This window comes from Castor canadensis, chromosome 1 (genome assembly GCF_047511655.1).
Source record: "Castor canadensis chromosome 1, mCasCan1.hap1v2, whole genome shotgun sequence".
NCBI lineage: Eukaryota > Metazoa > Chordata > Mammalia > Rodentia > Castoridae > Castor > Castor canadensis.
The window spans coordinates 119,958,257-119,971,901 of NC_133386.1; the positions used below are offsets into that span (position 1 = coordinate 119,958,257).

Genomic DNA, 13,645 nt, shown 5'->3' on the forward strand with positions numbered 1-13,645 from the left:
GGCTTCAGAGCCTCCCCACTTAATGACTGTGCTATAGCTGTTTTCCATGTTAGCTGCTACACAAATGCCTGTTAAATAAGATGCCATGAGATGATAGTTAGCTAGGTATCAAATAGATAGATGAACAAGGTGGTATTTAAATAAGAAACAACATCCAAAGGTAGCATAGAAAGAATAATCAAGTAGAGAAGGAAAAATACCAGGTCACAGCACTAATTCTCTTGTGCCCTTTTGTAATAAAAGGGTAATAACCGTGTGCACCATTCGTCCTCAGGCTGTGAAGGTGGTTTCCCATACCTCATCGCAGGAAAGTACGCCCAAGATTTTGGGGTAGTGGAAGAGGCTTGCTTCCCCTACACAGGCACTGATGAGCCATGCAAATTGAAGGAGGACTGCTTTCGATACTACTCCTCTGACTACTACTACGTGGGAGGTTTTTATGGGGGCTGCAATGAAGCCCTGATGAAGCTTGAGCTGGTCCAGCATGGGCCCATGGCAGTTGCTTTTGAAGTCCACGATGATTTTCTGCACTACCACAGCGGGATCTACCACCACACTGGCCTGAGAGACCCTTTCAACCCCTTCGAGCTGACAAATCATGCTGTTCTGCTTGTGGGCTATGGCACCGACCAAGACACAGGGCTTGATTACTGGATTGTTAAGAACAGCTGGGGCACCAGGTGGGGTGAGAATGGCTACTTCCGGATTCGCAGAGGAACTGATGAGTGTGCAATTGAGAGCATAGCAGTGGCGGCCACACCAATCCCTAAATTGTAGGGTATATCTCTCAGTATTTCATATGGGTCGCTGTCAGTCATCAAAGGTATTGATTTATTCACAGACTTGAGACTTTTGCAGCAGCAATTTCAGCTTGCAAATTGATTTCTATGAAAATTTTTGTCTTTAAAATTAAAACAACTCTTCCCATCAACCACTGGCCTGCGTTTTTCTAAGTACTCAGTTAAAAAATAAGATTTTTGTGAGTTACAGTTAAGCTGCCAAGTGATGGCTTTTGCTAATCATTTGTAATTCAAACAGATGTTACATTTTTAAAAGTCTATGAAAAGTACAAGCTTATTTTTAAATTGTATAAATCACAAGACAATATGATAATCATTATTAAAACTTTTTAGAGAGTTTTATAAATGTTCAAATGACATATTATAAAATTTCTATGTGTGAAGATAATATTTACCTTTGACTCTTACTGTTTTTTTTTTTTGTTGTTGTTATTGGAGTGCCAGAGTTCAAACTCAGGTCCTCAAGCAGGTCTGTGCCACTTGAGCCACGCCCCCAACTCTGATTCCTTTATTTTGATTCATTTATATCACATATAGAAATGCTTCTTTAAGGGGACCAGGAACTAGAGGAAAGGTTAGATCAAGAAGAATTAACCTAGAAGGTAACACACATGCACAGGAAATCAATGTGAGTCAACTCCCTGTATAGCTATCCTTATCTCAACTAGCAATAACCCTTGTTCCTTCCTATTATTGCTTATACTCTCTGTTCAACAGAATTAGAGATAAGGGCAAAATAGTTTCTGCCAGGTATCCAGGGAGGGGGTGGGGTGGGTGGTAAGGGAGGGGGTGGGGTGGGTGGTAAGGGAGGGGGTGGGGGCAGGGGGGAGAAATGACCCAAGCATTGAATGCACATATGAATAGTTAAAAAAAATAAAAAAAAAAAAAGAAATGCTTCTTTAAAAAAGAAAAATATTTCAGAACATTTCAATTAGAAAACAAAGAAGTATTAACCTTCATTACAAGGGATACACTTAGATGATACTTATTATCCTCTAAAATCATCCCTAGATAGTTGGTAACCTAGAGGCCATAGAATTAAAAACAAGTTTTTATAAAATCTGCATATTGGACAAGTTTTCTATGCTGTGCTCCCTACATGTGGGAGATTTGGCTCACTTTGACTGGTGAGCACTAGTCACTTAGTGAGTGAGGTGGTCACAGTTTAGATCTGGGAGGCTCCTTGGATTTCTGAAGGAGATTTCACAATGGTAGGAGACCTCTGTGCTGAGTAAACTGTTGGCATCTCTTAGAAATAACGTGACAGGGAAATTAGGCAGTCAGAGCTCTAAAACATAATCAAAAAAGTGTTTTGAAGCTCAAAAAGACCATGGAAACCAAACAACCCAACCTTGTCTTGGCACAGATAAAGAGACCGCAGCTGAGAAAGGGGGCATATGAGAGATCCTGTGCCACATAACTGACAAGTGATGAGTCATGATTTGATTTTCTAAGTCTGAAAAGTCTGGTGTAGAAGCATTTCAACACCAGAATATCATAATCACCAGGGATGCTAGCTTCAGGCTTGGAAGTTTCTCTTGACATTTTAAGTCTCAAGAGTTTTTGTCTTAAACCTTGTGTATTTTTTACATTGCAATTCACATGACATTTTTAATAACCTTAAATAGAAGATACTCCAAGAGTAAGTAACATAGATTTTTTTTGTTGCTTTTATTATGTGGGGCTGGGGTTGTTTGGGGTTTTTTGTTGTTTTTCTTTCTTTGAGACTGGGTCTCACTGTTATCACAGGATAACCTCAAACTTGCAGTCCTTCTGCCTCAGCCTCCAGGGTGCTGAGATTACAGGTATACACCACCACACTCAGGTGTACTGTGTTTAAGGTGTGGCTTCTTAGTTTTTCTGGCATCCCACATACCTTGACCTTTTACCACATGGCCACAAGGAAGCAGACACTGTGATTGGTAGATACAGCCAAGGTCCTTATCATCCTGTAGTCCTCTAACAAAAGATATTTTCTTTGTTCTTTACCAATTGAATGTGATTTTAATCTCATGTTATGCCTAGCCTTATTGATATGTGAAAGCATAAACAGATTTGAAATCAAGCATGAATTTATTTTTCACTAAAATTTATAAGGACACCACCTGTCAGCTTACCAGACAAGATTTAGCTTAACATAAGCATGAACTCCAGTACTTTTGTATGATTCTATGAGGGGCCTGGCTGAGCTCTTAGGTAAAATCATTACTGACCTCATTCGTGAATTACTTCAGGATATCTTGGAAGACTCAGTACAGATGTGAACCCAACCAGCTGTGGGCACCAGTTCTTACAAGAGTGATGAAGAGGTTTGAAGGGGGGCTGAGTTCTCAGATTGCAAGGGAAATTTCCCAGAGCAAGAGCTCAGGTTATACCCCACTCAGCCTGGCTGAGACTACAGTGGGGGACAGCTTTTCCTAGAAGACAAATTGCTCCTTCCCACTATGGCAAATGGAATTCATTAAAGACCATTCCAAAATGGGATGTCTTAATTCCATAAGTCATGCGATTACTATTAAGCCATACAAAATGCAAGTTGCATTATCTAAAGTTTGTTTATATTGGTGCTAGCTGAACATATAATCAAAGTCAGTTGATGAATTGAACCCTGGAAAAATTAGGATGAAGCGTTTGGCTAACCTCCCCAAAGGCAGTCAGAAAGTCTATAGGAGAATATGTGCAGGTGACAGGACAGGCTATGAAGGAGAACTCAAGTTCACTGGCAGTTTAGGCCACATACAATAGTGACTGTGTAGCAATAGACTGATGGAGAGTTCTGACTGACTGCCAGCCTCATCGTGATCTGCATCTGTAAAATGGAGATAACGGTGTAGATGACTCACTGTGCAAATTCTCCTTCTTTAAGCTTTGTTATTTCAGCAAAGGAATCAAATGATTTGCACTGATTTTATTTATTTACTTAGTAGTGGGGTTTGAACTCAAGGCCCTACATTTACTAGGCATGTTCTCTACCACTTGAGCCATTGCCCCCAGCCCTTTTCCATTTTAGTTATTTTTGAGATGGTGTCTTGTACTTTTTTTCCTGGGATCAGCTTCAGACCAAGATCCTTCTAACTACACCTCCCATGTAGCAGAGATTACAGGCACAGGCTGCCACACACAGCTTGTATTTTGAGATAGGCTCTTGGTAGCATTTTTTCCTGACTGGACTTACCTCAAACCAGATCCTCCAATTTCTGCCTCCTCATTTGCATTTTAAATAGCATTACTGAATTCAAATTGTAAGATAATCTTTTGCTGAGACATATTCTTAAATAAAAAAGTTCTACCTTACTATAAGAGCACTTATGAGATACTTTTGTAAAAAGTAAAGAACCCTCAGAGGAACAGGGACACAAAGGTACCCACAGAGAGAAATGGGAGACAGTTTTGATTTGGGTTTTTTTGTTCATTTGTTCTGTCATTATTGTTTTGTTTTTGTACAGGGGTTTTTGTGACCCTTTCCCCATGGCTTTTGTTGCTACCTGGGAAAGAGGAGGCATCTGGAAGGTGACCAGCACCTGCTGGAGGAACAGTGAAACAAGATAAGGTTGATCTAAGAATTTAGCAATTTGATTTTCCCACCCAGACTCCAAACAGCATTAAGCATAGCATCTTCACATAACATGACTTCAATGGTCCACCTCTGTCCTTAAAAATGAGCCTGTATATGGGAGGTGAAATAGCAAATCTTAGGTTTTAGCTACTACGGACTACCTAAACTTCCTATTGCACCTGCCACTGCTCAATTAAGAAAAATGGAGAAAGAATAAAATGTAGAAAAAACAACTTCTTCTTCTATAAAATCAGGTCTAAGACCCTTTCTTTCCTATTCACTTAGGGGTGAGTGCTCTGTGCACCTTCAACCCATGCATCATGGTTTACGAGCCATTAAAGCCTCCATCATGTTAGATAATGGTTTTTCTCTAAATATAGTGATGTTAGTATTTCTATCTTTTAATTCTAATAAAAGCATAGTTTTGTTCTAAAGTAGAACTTCCTGATCAACATTGCAGAGCTCTAGATACACCGGAATCTTCTGTGCTGAGGGAATTACATAGACCTGGAACTGTGTGTTGGTAGCAATCCAGTTTAGCCACTGGGCCTTGTGAAATATAAGCTGTAATTCATTTACCTTATTGAATTGTAATTCTGATTATAAGTGCATATTTGCCTTAAATTGCTTGGGCTATAAAATTATTGGTCATGTCATGCTGTGTTCCCATGGTGACCACAAACAAAACTGGCAGAAGATGAGCTGGTTCTTGGAGAGAAAAGGACCATGCCTTTATCATTGTCTTTTTCTCTCAGAAATTTAATTCACAAGATCCACTGTTGCCAGTGCTGTTTAAAGGTAAGTAGAAGTAGCAAATTCAACCTCTCCTTTTCCAACTTTGAGGCTGTGATTCTGATGCAATACTTTGATTTTGAACTTTATGTCCAAAAGGACTATTTTTTTTGAAATTCAATCTATAGGTAGTTACATGGGGAAAGAGTTTTATAAACTTCAAACTCCCCCAATTGAGAAAAAATAGCAACCCTGTGCCTTCGTCAAATGCAAAAGGTCTAAAGAGATTGAAATCCTAGCAATCAATTGAAAAGAAATAAGTTGGAGAAATAGCCTTCCCCTGAGGAAATGAGGAAAATGCCATGAAGCCAAGATTGTGCATTAAAGTAATCACGGAGATGATTTTTTTTTTCGGTAATGTATTTTCTGAACCTTCAAAAGTATTCAATAGTTTCACTGTAGTTTAAGATAAATGATAGAAAATGAATGCTTTTAGTATCGGATTTTACATCCCCCTTCTCTTTTGCATGAACTCCGGAGAGCTAAAATATAAATGCTATTTTTCCTTTAGATTGACTGTTCCTGTGCCATCATAAGAAACTGACACTATTCCCAGATGGCATACACGATTCTAGTTCTGTGGGATGAACTTCAGTTGACTAAAAAGGATGAGTCTGGAAAGAAAATAAACAAAACAGCAGTGTGCAACAAAAATTTCATGGACTTTGGAATCAGATAGTCCTGGTTTTTGAGAATTTGCTCCTGCAATGTTTGTTGTTTGGTCATTGTTAAGTTATTGAAGAGAGACTAAACTAGAGGTGTGGCTCAGTGGTTAAAGTGCCTGCCTAACAAGTATAAGACCCTGAGTTCAACTCTCAATACTGCAAAAAAAAAGGTGCTAATACCTGTTTCCAAGAGTTGTTTCCAACCAATGTTTAAAAGAGGCAGCAGTGTTTATTTTTATATGTAGCATCTTGTTTTTAGAAAAGTTTAACTTGCTTTATAAAGGTAAAGATGCAATATAAAATAAGCTAAAAACACAAGTAAACTGAGTTGAAAGGGAGAGAAAGGTGGAAAAGCATATGACTATGAGTAGAGTTGCAGACATTTTTTGATACATGGAAATCACTCTTCAACAGTGGTTCTGTTTAGCTGGTTTGCTGTTCAGGGCCATTTGGTAATGTTTGTAAGACATTTGGGGTTGTCACATTTGCTGGGGTTGGGAGGGGAGTGCATCTAGTTGGTGGAAGCCAGGTAGACCATGCCAGTGGAGAATTCTGTACTGAAGAATTATGTAGCCCAAATGCCAGCGGTGTTGACGGCTTGGTCTACAACATGCAAATTTAATTCTCTTGCACTCTTTCTTGCCACCAAATAAATATTATGGACTTGTGAGGAGGAGAGACTTCTGAGAGTTACAGTTATCCCAGAAGCTTTCACAGAGATATGGAACTTAAGCTGAACTTTGAAGAATTAGAAGAAGTAGTAAAAGGACTGCAAGGCCAAGGAAGTGGACAAAGGTGGAGGTAATGAGAGATGACAAGGCATATCCTTTGGTTTCAAGATGACTGATTGAGCCTATTCTGCTGTAGCTTCCACCCGACAGGAAGCCATTGATATAAAATACATGAAATTTATTAAATGCACAACTAGAATATGATAATGGGATTCATTAGTTAGTGTACCAGAAATTAAAATGAATCCTCATACACACGTACATGAACGCACACACACACAAATAGTGGGGGAAGCAAATAGGAAGGTATAGGGAGGAGACCCATAAGTATGAAAGAAAGTTCTGCTACAGATGAACACACCATTCAGCTCACCAAACATCTGATCAAGATAACAAGGAAGACCAATGTGTTTACTTAGACAGAACATTTATTCAAAGCATTGCCCCTTCATGCCTGCTAGGTCATGGACCCTTTGGAGACTGATGAAAACTCTAGATCTTTCCTCCAGAAGAATGCAGACTTCTACATTTTGTGCAAAAGTTTACCAGCAAGCTCATGGAAACTTAAGAGCCTCAGTGCAGAACGCACCTGTGTGGACAGGTAATTTTTCTCCAAGTCAGTAGCCAGCCAAAAATGCAGATACTTTCGCTGCTTTCTTTCATTTGTGGGTAGGGAAGAAGCATTGGAAAGGCTTGGTAAGTGGCTTCAGGGAGCTGTGGGAGTTAGATAACTTGGCTTGAAGTCATAATCCCATTCAAGGTCAGAGACCCTGTTTTCTTCTTCACTTGTTCCGTGAGCCTTAGTGTCTCTCTTAAGTCTCTGGCCCTTCTCGGTTTCTCTGAGGTTGGGGTGTAGCCCTACTATCTTCATCTAGAGACAAGACTAACCAGTAAAATCTTATCGGGTAGCCACACTGCTTCTACCAATGGAGAAGGCTCTCTGCTGCCCACTGCCTGCTTTAGGACTTCATTTTGTGCAGTGCCTGATTCCCCACCACTATGTTTCTGCCAGCCACAGGAGCCACACCATTACCTTCCTATGACCTCTCCCCTTGAAGCTTGCTGCTGCCTCCTTACCATGACAGCCCCTGCAGCAGCTTCCACACGTGAACAGCTCCAACTAGCACATTACATTCTATTCTGCACAGTGCTAATTCTGTCTTTATTGGTAATAATGATAACTGCTATTTTCCAAGGTCTCACTTTGTGCCCAATGATGCAGTGAGCCCTATGAATGCATAGTCTCATTTAGTTGCTTGCAAACATCCTGTTTTACAGATAGGGAATAAGACCAGTTAAATCACTTGACTTAAATTGTCATAGAGCTCATATATTTACTTGGAGTTTTAGAGCCACAGCTCTTAAACACTCTGTATTTCTTTCAGGATGCCCTTCCTGTTCCCTCCCCAGTGGTGTATGAATATTTCAGGCCATGGTCCCTTTTGTTCTACCTTGCCTTTTTGTAGGCAACTATCATAGTTACTCAAGCCCCAAGAGATTAGACAATGTCTTCAACATCTTAAACCAGAATAAATGAAAACAGGACAGAGTAGTGTCTTGATCTGTTCTCTGTTTCTCTAACAGAATATGCAAGACTGGGTAATTTATAAAGAAAAGAGGTATATTTGGCTTACAATTTTGGTGAGTGGGAAGCAAACCCATGTCACTGGTTTCTGATAAGAGCCTTATCCTGCTTCGATTTATGGCTATAAGTGGAAGGGAAGCAGGTGCATATGGAAAAGACAAAAGAAGGATAGACTTAACTTTGTGACCACTCGTGGTGGTAGTAACTAGTTCGCCCCATGGAAGTGAGAACTTACCCATTTGAGAATGGCATTAACCCATTCATGTAGGCTCCACCCAAGTGCCCCAAAGACTTCCTACTAGGCTTTACTTCCAATAATACTACACAGAAGACTAAGCCTAATCATGAGCTTATTCAAACCACTGCTGGTAGCCTCATAGCAGAGAAGTGATAAGAGAAGGGTGACAAGCTCTCTTTTAAGCATGTTGAATTTTAGCTGACTGCTGCAAAAGCAGTATGAGATTTTCCTTTCAATAAATGTCTTACCAGAAATGTGATAGCAATTCCTAAGAAGGATTTGGCAAACCTAATGTTTAGCAGATTTGCAACAACTGCTATAAACTCAAGTGGGAAATATTTTCTGGCAGGGCACTTGGCTCTCCAAAGGAATTATTTTATCTGCCCTACAATATCAAGGGAGGAATTAAATGCAGCAGCATTTCTTCTGACAAAATAAATTTTAAAATATCAATAAATAAATAAATACAAGAAGAAAGATGGTTGAGGCACTTTCTCCTGCATCTCATATACCTCAGATTGTTGATAGAAAGACATCAACTTAGAATGCATTCACACTGCACATTAGGGTTTACAGAAGGCTTAAAGTCAATTCCGATACTTCATGATCACTTTCTGCTTATTTGAACTCCCCATTTGCTGGGCTTTTGAAGTTTGGAATAACAAAAGAATAAAAAAGAAGGAGTCCCAGAAGTTTTTGCATAAATTTTTATTGAAATCAGTTCAGAGCCCTTTAACATGAAGAGTGCTGGCTTTGAAAACCTCTCTTGATAGGTAAGACACCTAAAAAACTAGCTAGCATTTGTTGCCCTTAACGCAGAGAAACTAAAGCAGATACCTTAAAGCATTGAGGCCAATAGGAAAAGGGGAACAGGTACTAGAGAAAAGGTTAGATCAAAAAGAATTAACCTAGAAGGTAACACCCACGCACAGGAAATCAATGTGAGTCAATGCCCTGTATAGCTATCCTTATCTCAACCAGCAAAAACCCTTGTTCCTTCCTATTATTGCTTATACTCTCTCTACAACAAAATTAGAAATAAGGGCAAAATAGTTTCTGCTGGGTATTGGGAGGGGGAGAGGGAGGGAGAAGAGTGGGTGGTAAGGGAGGGGGTGGGGGCAGGGGGGAGAAATGAACCAAGCCTTGTATGCACATATGAATAATAAAAGAAAAATGAAAAAAAAAAAAAGAAAACCTCTCTCGTAGAGGGCAATTCTATTTTTGTTTTGTCGCAGTTTGTGCAATTAATCACAATATTATTTACAGTTATTAAAAAGTTAGAAACAACCTAGAGGTCCAACAAATAAGAATACATCATTGATAGTACCCGAGTTTGACAATTATTGTACAATATTAAAAATAACTGTGCATTGTTATTTATTGTGGCATAACAAATTTCCTGAAAAGTTGGTGACTTAAATCAACGCACATTCATTGTCGTGCAGTTAGGTGGGTTGAGAATCCTGGCAGATTGTTTGCCTCCTGTTCTTCACAAGGCTGAAATCAAGATATGAACCCATGGTCTACAGTCTCTTCTGAAAACTCATTTAGCAAAGTTTCACTCAGAGACTACAGAATCAGTTCAGTTCCTTGCAGGGCTTTGGATTAAGCCAGATCCTTGCTGGCTTTGTCAGTCAGCTTTCCATCACAGTGACAAAGTACATGAGAACATCATCTTAATGGAGAAAAGGTTTGTGTTGGTGGTTCAATCCAGCTACTTGCTTCGTTTCTGGGCTGAGGTGAGACAGCATATCATGGCAGGGAGTGCATGGTGAACAAAGTAGATCACTTCATGGTGGCTGGAAAGCAGAGAGAGTGAGAGGAAGGGACCAGGAGTCAAAACACAGCTCCCAAAGGTACATGCCCCGCCCCAAGGACTCACTCCTTTCATCTAGGTCCATCTCTTAAGTTTCTAGCACCTCACACTAGCCTACCAGAATATGAAGGCATCATAATTGATAAGGTCAGAGCCCTTGTGATCCTCTCACTTCCCAAGAGCCCCACCTCTGAACCTTGCTGCACTGAAGGCCAGTTCTTCAACATATGAGTCCGTGGGGGGCATTTTAAATCCAAACCATAGAAGTACCTGTTGGCAAGAGGCCACACTCAGTGCCTTGCCACCACAGCCTTTCAGCATGAAAGTTTGCTTTGTCAAAATGTGTGAACTGAGGACGGGGTACAGTCTCCCAGCTACTAGGGAGGCATAAATTGGGAGGATTGACATTCAAGGTCAGCCCAGGAAAAAAGTCAGCAAAACCCCCATCTCAAAAAAGTGAGCGTGGTGGGGCACACCTGTGATCCCAGGTGTGCTGGAGTGTAGGTAGTTAGGATGGAGGTCCCAGGCTGGCCCTGAGCAAAAACACAAGACCCTATTTGAAAAATAACTAAAAAGCATAAAAGGCTGAGTATTATGGCTCTGGGGACCTTGCATCTGCCTAACAAGCATCCGGCCCTGAGTTCAAACTCTAGTACCACAAAAAAAAAAAAAAGCTGTGAAAGTCATAGAGAGAGTATACTAGCAAGACAAGTTTCACAGTCTTTTGTAACCCAGTCATGAAGAGACATCTCAATATGAATCTCAATGTTTCTTTGTTTTTTTTCCAGTATTGGGCTTGAATTCAGGGCCTCATGTTTACTAGGCAAACACTCTATCCCTTGAGCCACAAGCTTAGTCCCAATGTTTCCATATTTTCTTGATCAGTAGCAAATTACTCAAGGAGAGGATGTTCTGTAAAGCCCAAATACCAGCAAGTGAGGATGATCAGGGTCCTCAAAAAGGCTGCCTCCCATAAGTACAAACCAGACACCCCACTGTTTGCTTGTGCATCAATATGAGAGCCCCTCTGGCAAGTGCACTGTGCACAAATCTGAACATGTCTCTTTCCCTTCCCCAAAGAAATCTTACTTTCATGTCTTTGGTTAATGGCATCACCATTCACCAATTTCAAAGTCAGAGGTTTAGATATATTTCTTTTTCCTCGCCATTCAATGGGTCATCACCTCCTACTAATTCTAATTTCTAAATGCTTGTTACATTAGTCTCTCTATATGTCAATGTTAAGCTATCACAGTCTGTTAACTGTATCACTGCTATGGTACAGCACACCTTCCTAACCCCAGCCTTGTCTTCTTCCAGTCCTCAACACAGCAATGGTGACAGTTAAGGTCCTTAACTGCCTTCCTGTGGCTCAGGAATATTTCAGGATAGGACCAGTAATTCTGGATGTAAAAATTCAATAAACCTGTGGTTTTGATAATGCAAGATCCATAAATTTAACCTCAGCAAAATCTTGGCCTGTAGGGATATGTGAGTGCTGAGTGACAAATATTGTTATGGGTACAATTTTCTATTTAAATATTATTCCAATACTTAATAAGATGTAACAGGAAGTGATTTAGTGTGTAATCTCAAATAAGGGAAATGTAAACTTGCAACAGTTGCATTTTTTTGCAGTAACTGCGATCAATTATTTTTTGAAATATTATCTTTTGGGAAGGTTGAATCCCTTGAAAATATTTCTGTCCTATTATATAACTTTCTAGGCATTTTCATTTATTAAAAGTTTCATACCAATTCTGAGAAACTCAGACCTAGTTGCTGTAACATTTCAATCTCTTCAGCCCACAGGGTGCCAATGTGAGCAGAAAAATGATGCCCTTCCTCCTGGCAGGGGCAGGAAACTGCTTGTGCCAGTTCAAAGCCTTATTCCTCCCCAGATCATATGAGACTATAGCTGCTTGGAATTTGGAGATGTTGTGGTTTGCTTTTAACAAACCCCATCTTCCTTTTTCTAATTAAGTCACGGGGAGAGGATGACTAAGAGTGAAAATGGCATTTCCTAATCAGTTGTGACAGGACTGGTTATCAAATATTTCAACCATTGCCCAACTCCTGTCCCCAGAAGGTGGTATTGCCAGTTCTGGGCTGTTTGGGAGATGCCTGTGTACAATTAGACCTGGATGGGCCAACTATGAACTGGAGGTAAGCCACCTGTGCCCACTTCAGTCTATGCTGCCAGTAATTTCAAGGCATGTCACTGCATTTGCTGAAAATGTTCCTTATCTTCAAGTTCTTTCTAACTGGATCAATTTCCCAGGCTGGGAAAATAGTTGGTACTTCTTATTTTGAGGGACCCCTTAAAAATGAGATATGAAAAATGACCTTTTCATAGAGACATATGGGAAAGAATTACAAAACCCTTAAGACTTGGTTTGGCAGGGACAACTTCCCATTCAAAAGTGAGTAGTGCTTTTGGCACTTGGCTGTGGTATTTTGTAGCTGGCAACTGCTGATGCCCAAAACTTGGGCCACAAATTCTGATCTTCAAATCTCCCATTTAGTTAAAGAAAGATTTAGAGCACTTAATGGTCATTTACATGTCAAAAATAAGACATTATATTAACCTGATTTTGGACCTTAAATACTGTAATATTTTTCCTGCACAAATGACCATAATAATAGATAAAATAATTACCTTTAGGAAGGTAGTGTTCTATTTATATTGTTCTTCAAAATAGCTTTTGAGATAAGATAGGGTTTAAAAGCCCATTTTACAAATATGAAAACTGAAGTTCCATGAGACAAGAGCTCTGCTCAGAGTATTTGAAAGAACCAGTACTTAAGCCACAGCTCTAAACAAAAGCCTAGTCTCTTCCCATCATGCCACTTTGTCTGAAATCTGAATTTTTCTGAGGTGCAATGTCATTGGCTTTGAGTTAGTAATATTTTCTTTAACTGCACCTGATAACAAAGAACACAACCCTTAGCCAATGATGACTTGGAGAATTATTTATGCCTTCTTTAGAAATAGTACTTTTATATTCTTCTTGAAGCTAATTATCTTACCCATGACTAATCTATTATTATAAGACAAGTGTAGTCATGCTTGTCTGTAAATAGACCCATAATTAAATGTTTTCTGGTGAGAAAAATTGGGATTATTTATGTTCATTTTTATATATTAACTAGGTTCCCCATCCTCTGTAAATTAACTCACAGCCTCACATCATTGAATGCTATGGCACCACAATCCAGAACCACAGGTGTGATTTGGTGTAGAATAAAAAGAAGTAGCAGTCCAATATATGGAGGCCAGCCAATCATGGTAATGTGATCCAAGCAGCATGGATATTTCAAGAAGGCATCTCCAACACTGGATGGAACATGGTGGCAGGAGCCCCTTAAACACAAATGGGGTAGCAGCACAGTTTTAAAGTTTGGCAAAAGATTCCTGGATAGTTACTGACTGACTGATATAAGTAGTCAGAGAGCCAGGAC

The 13,645-nt window shown here is 39.8% G+C and overlaps 1 protein-coding gene across 1 annotated transcript in view; it reads left to right on the forward strand.

Moving 5' to 3' along the window:
* Nucleotides 1-1,188, forward strand: part of Ctsc (cathepsin C) — a 34,293-nt gene extending 33,105 nt beyond the window's left edge. Inside the window, exon 7 of the mRNA XM_020187125.2 lies at nucleotides 275-1,188. Within this exon, the coding sequence (XP_020042714.1) occupies nucleotides 275-777 (503 nt within the window). The 3' untranslated portion in view covers nucleotides 778-1,188. The remainder of the gene's footprint in view (nucleotides 1-274) is intronic.
* The last annotated feature ends 12,457 nt before the right edge of the window (nucleotides 1,189-13,645 follow it).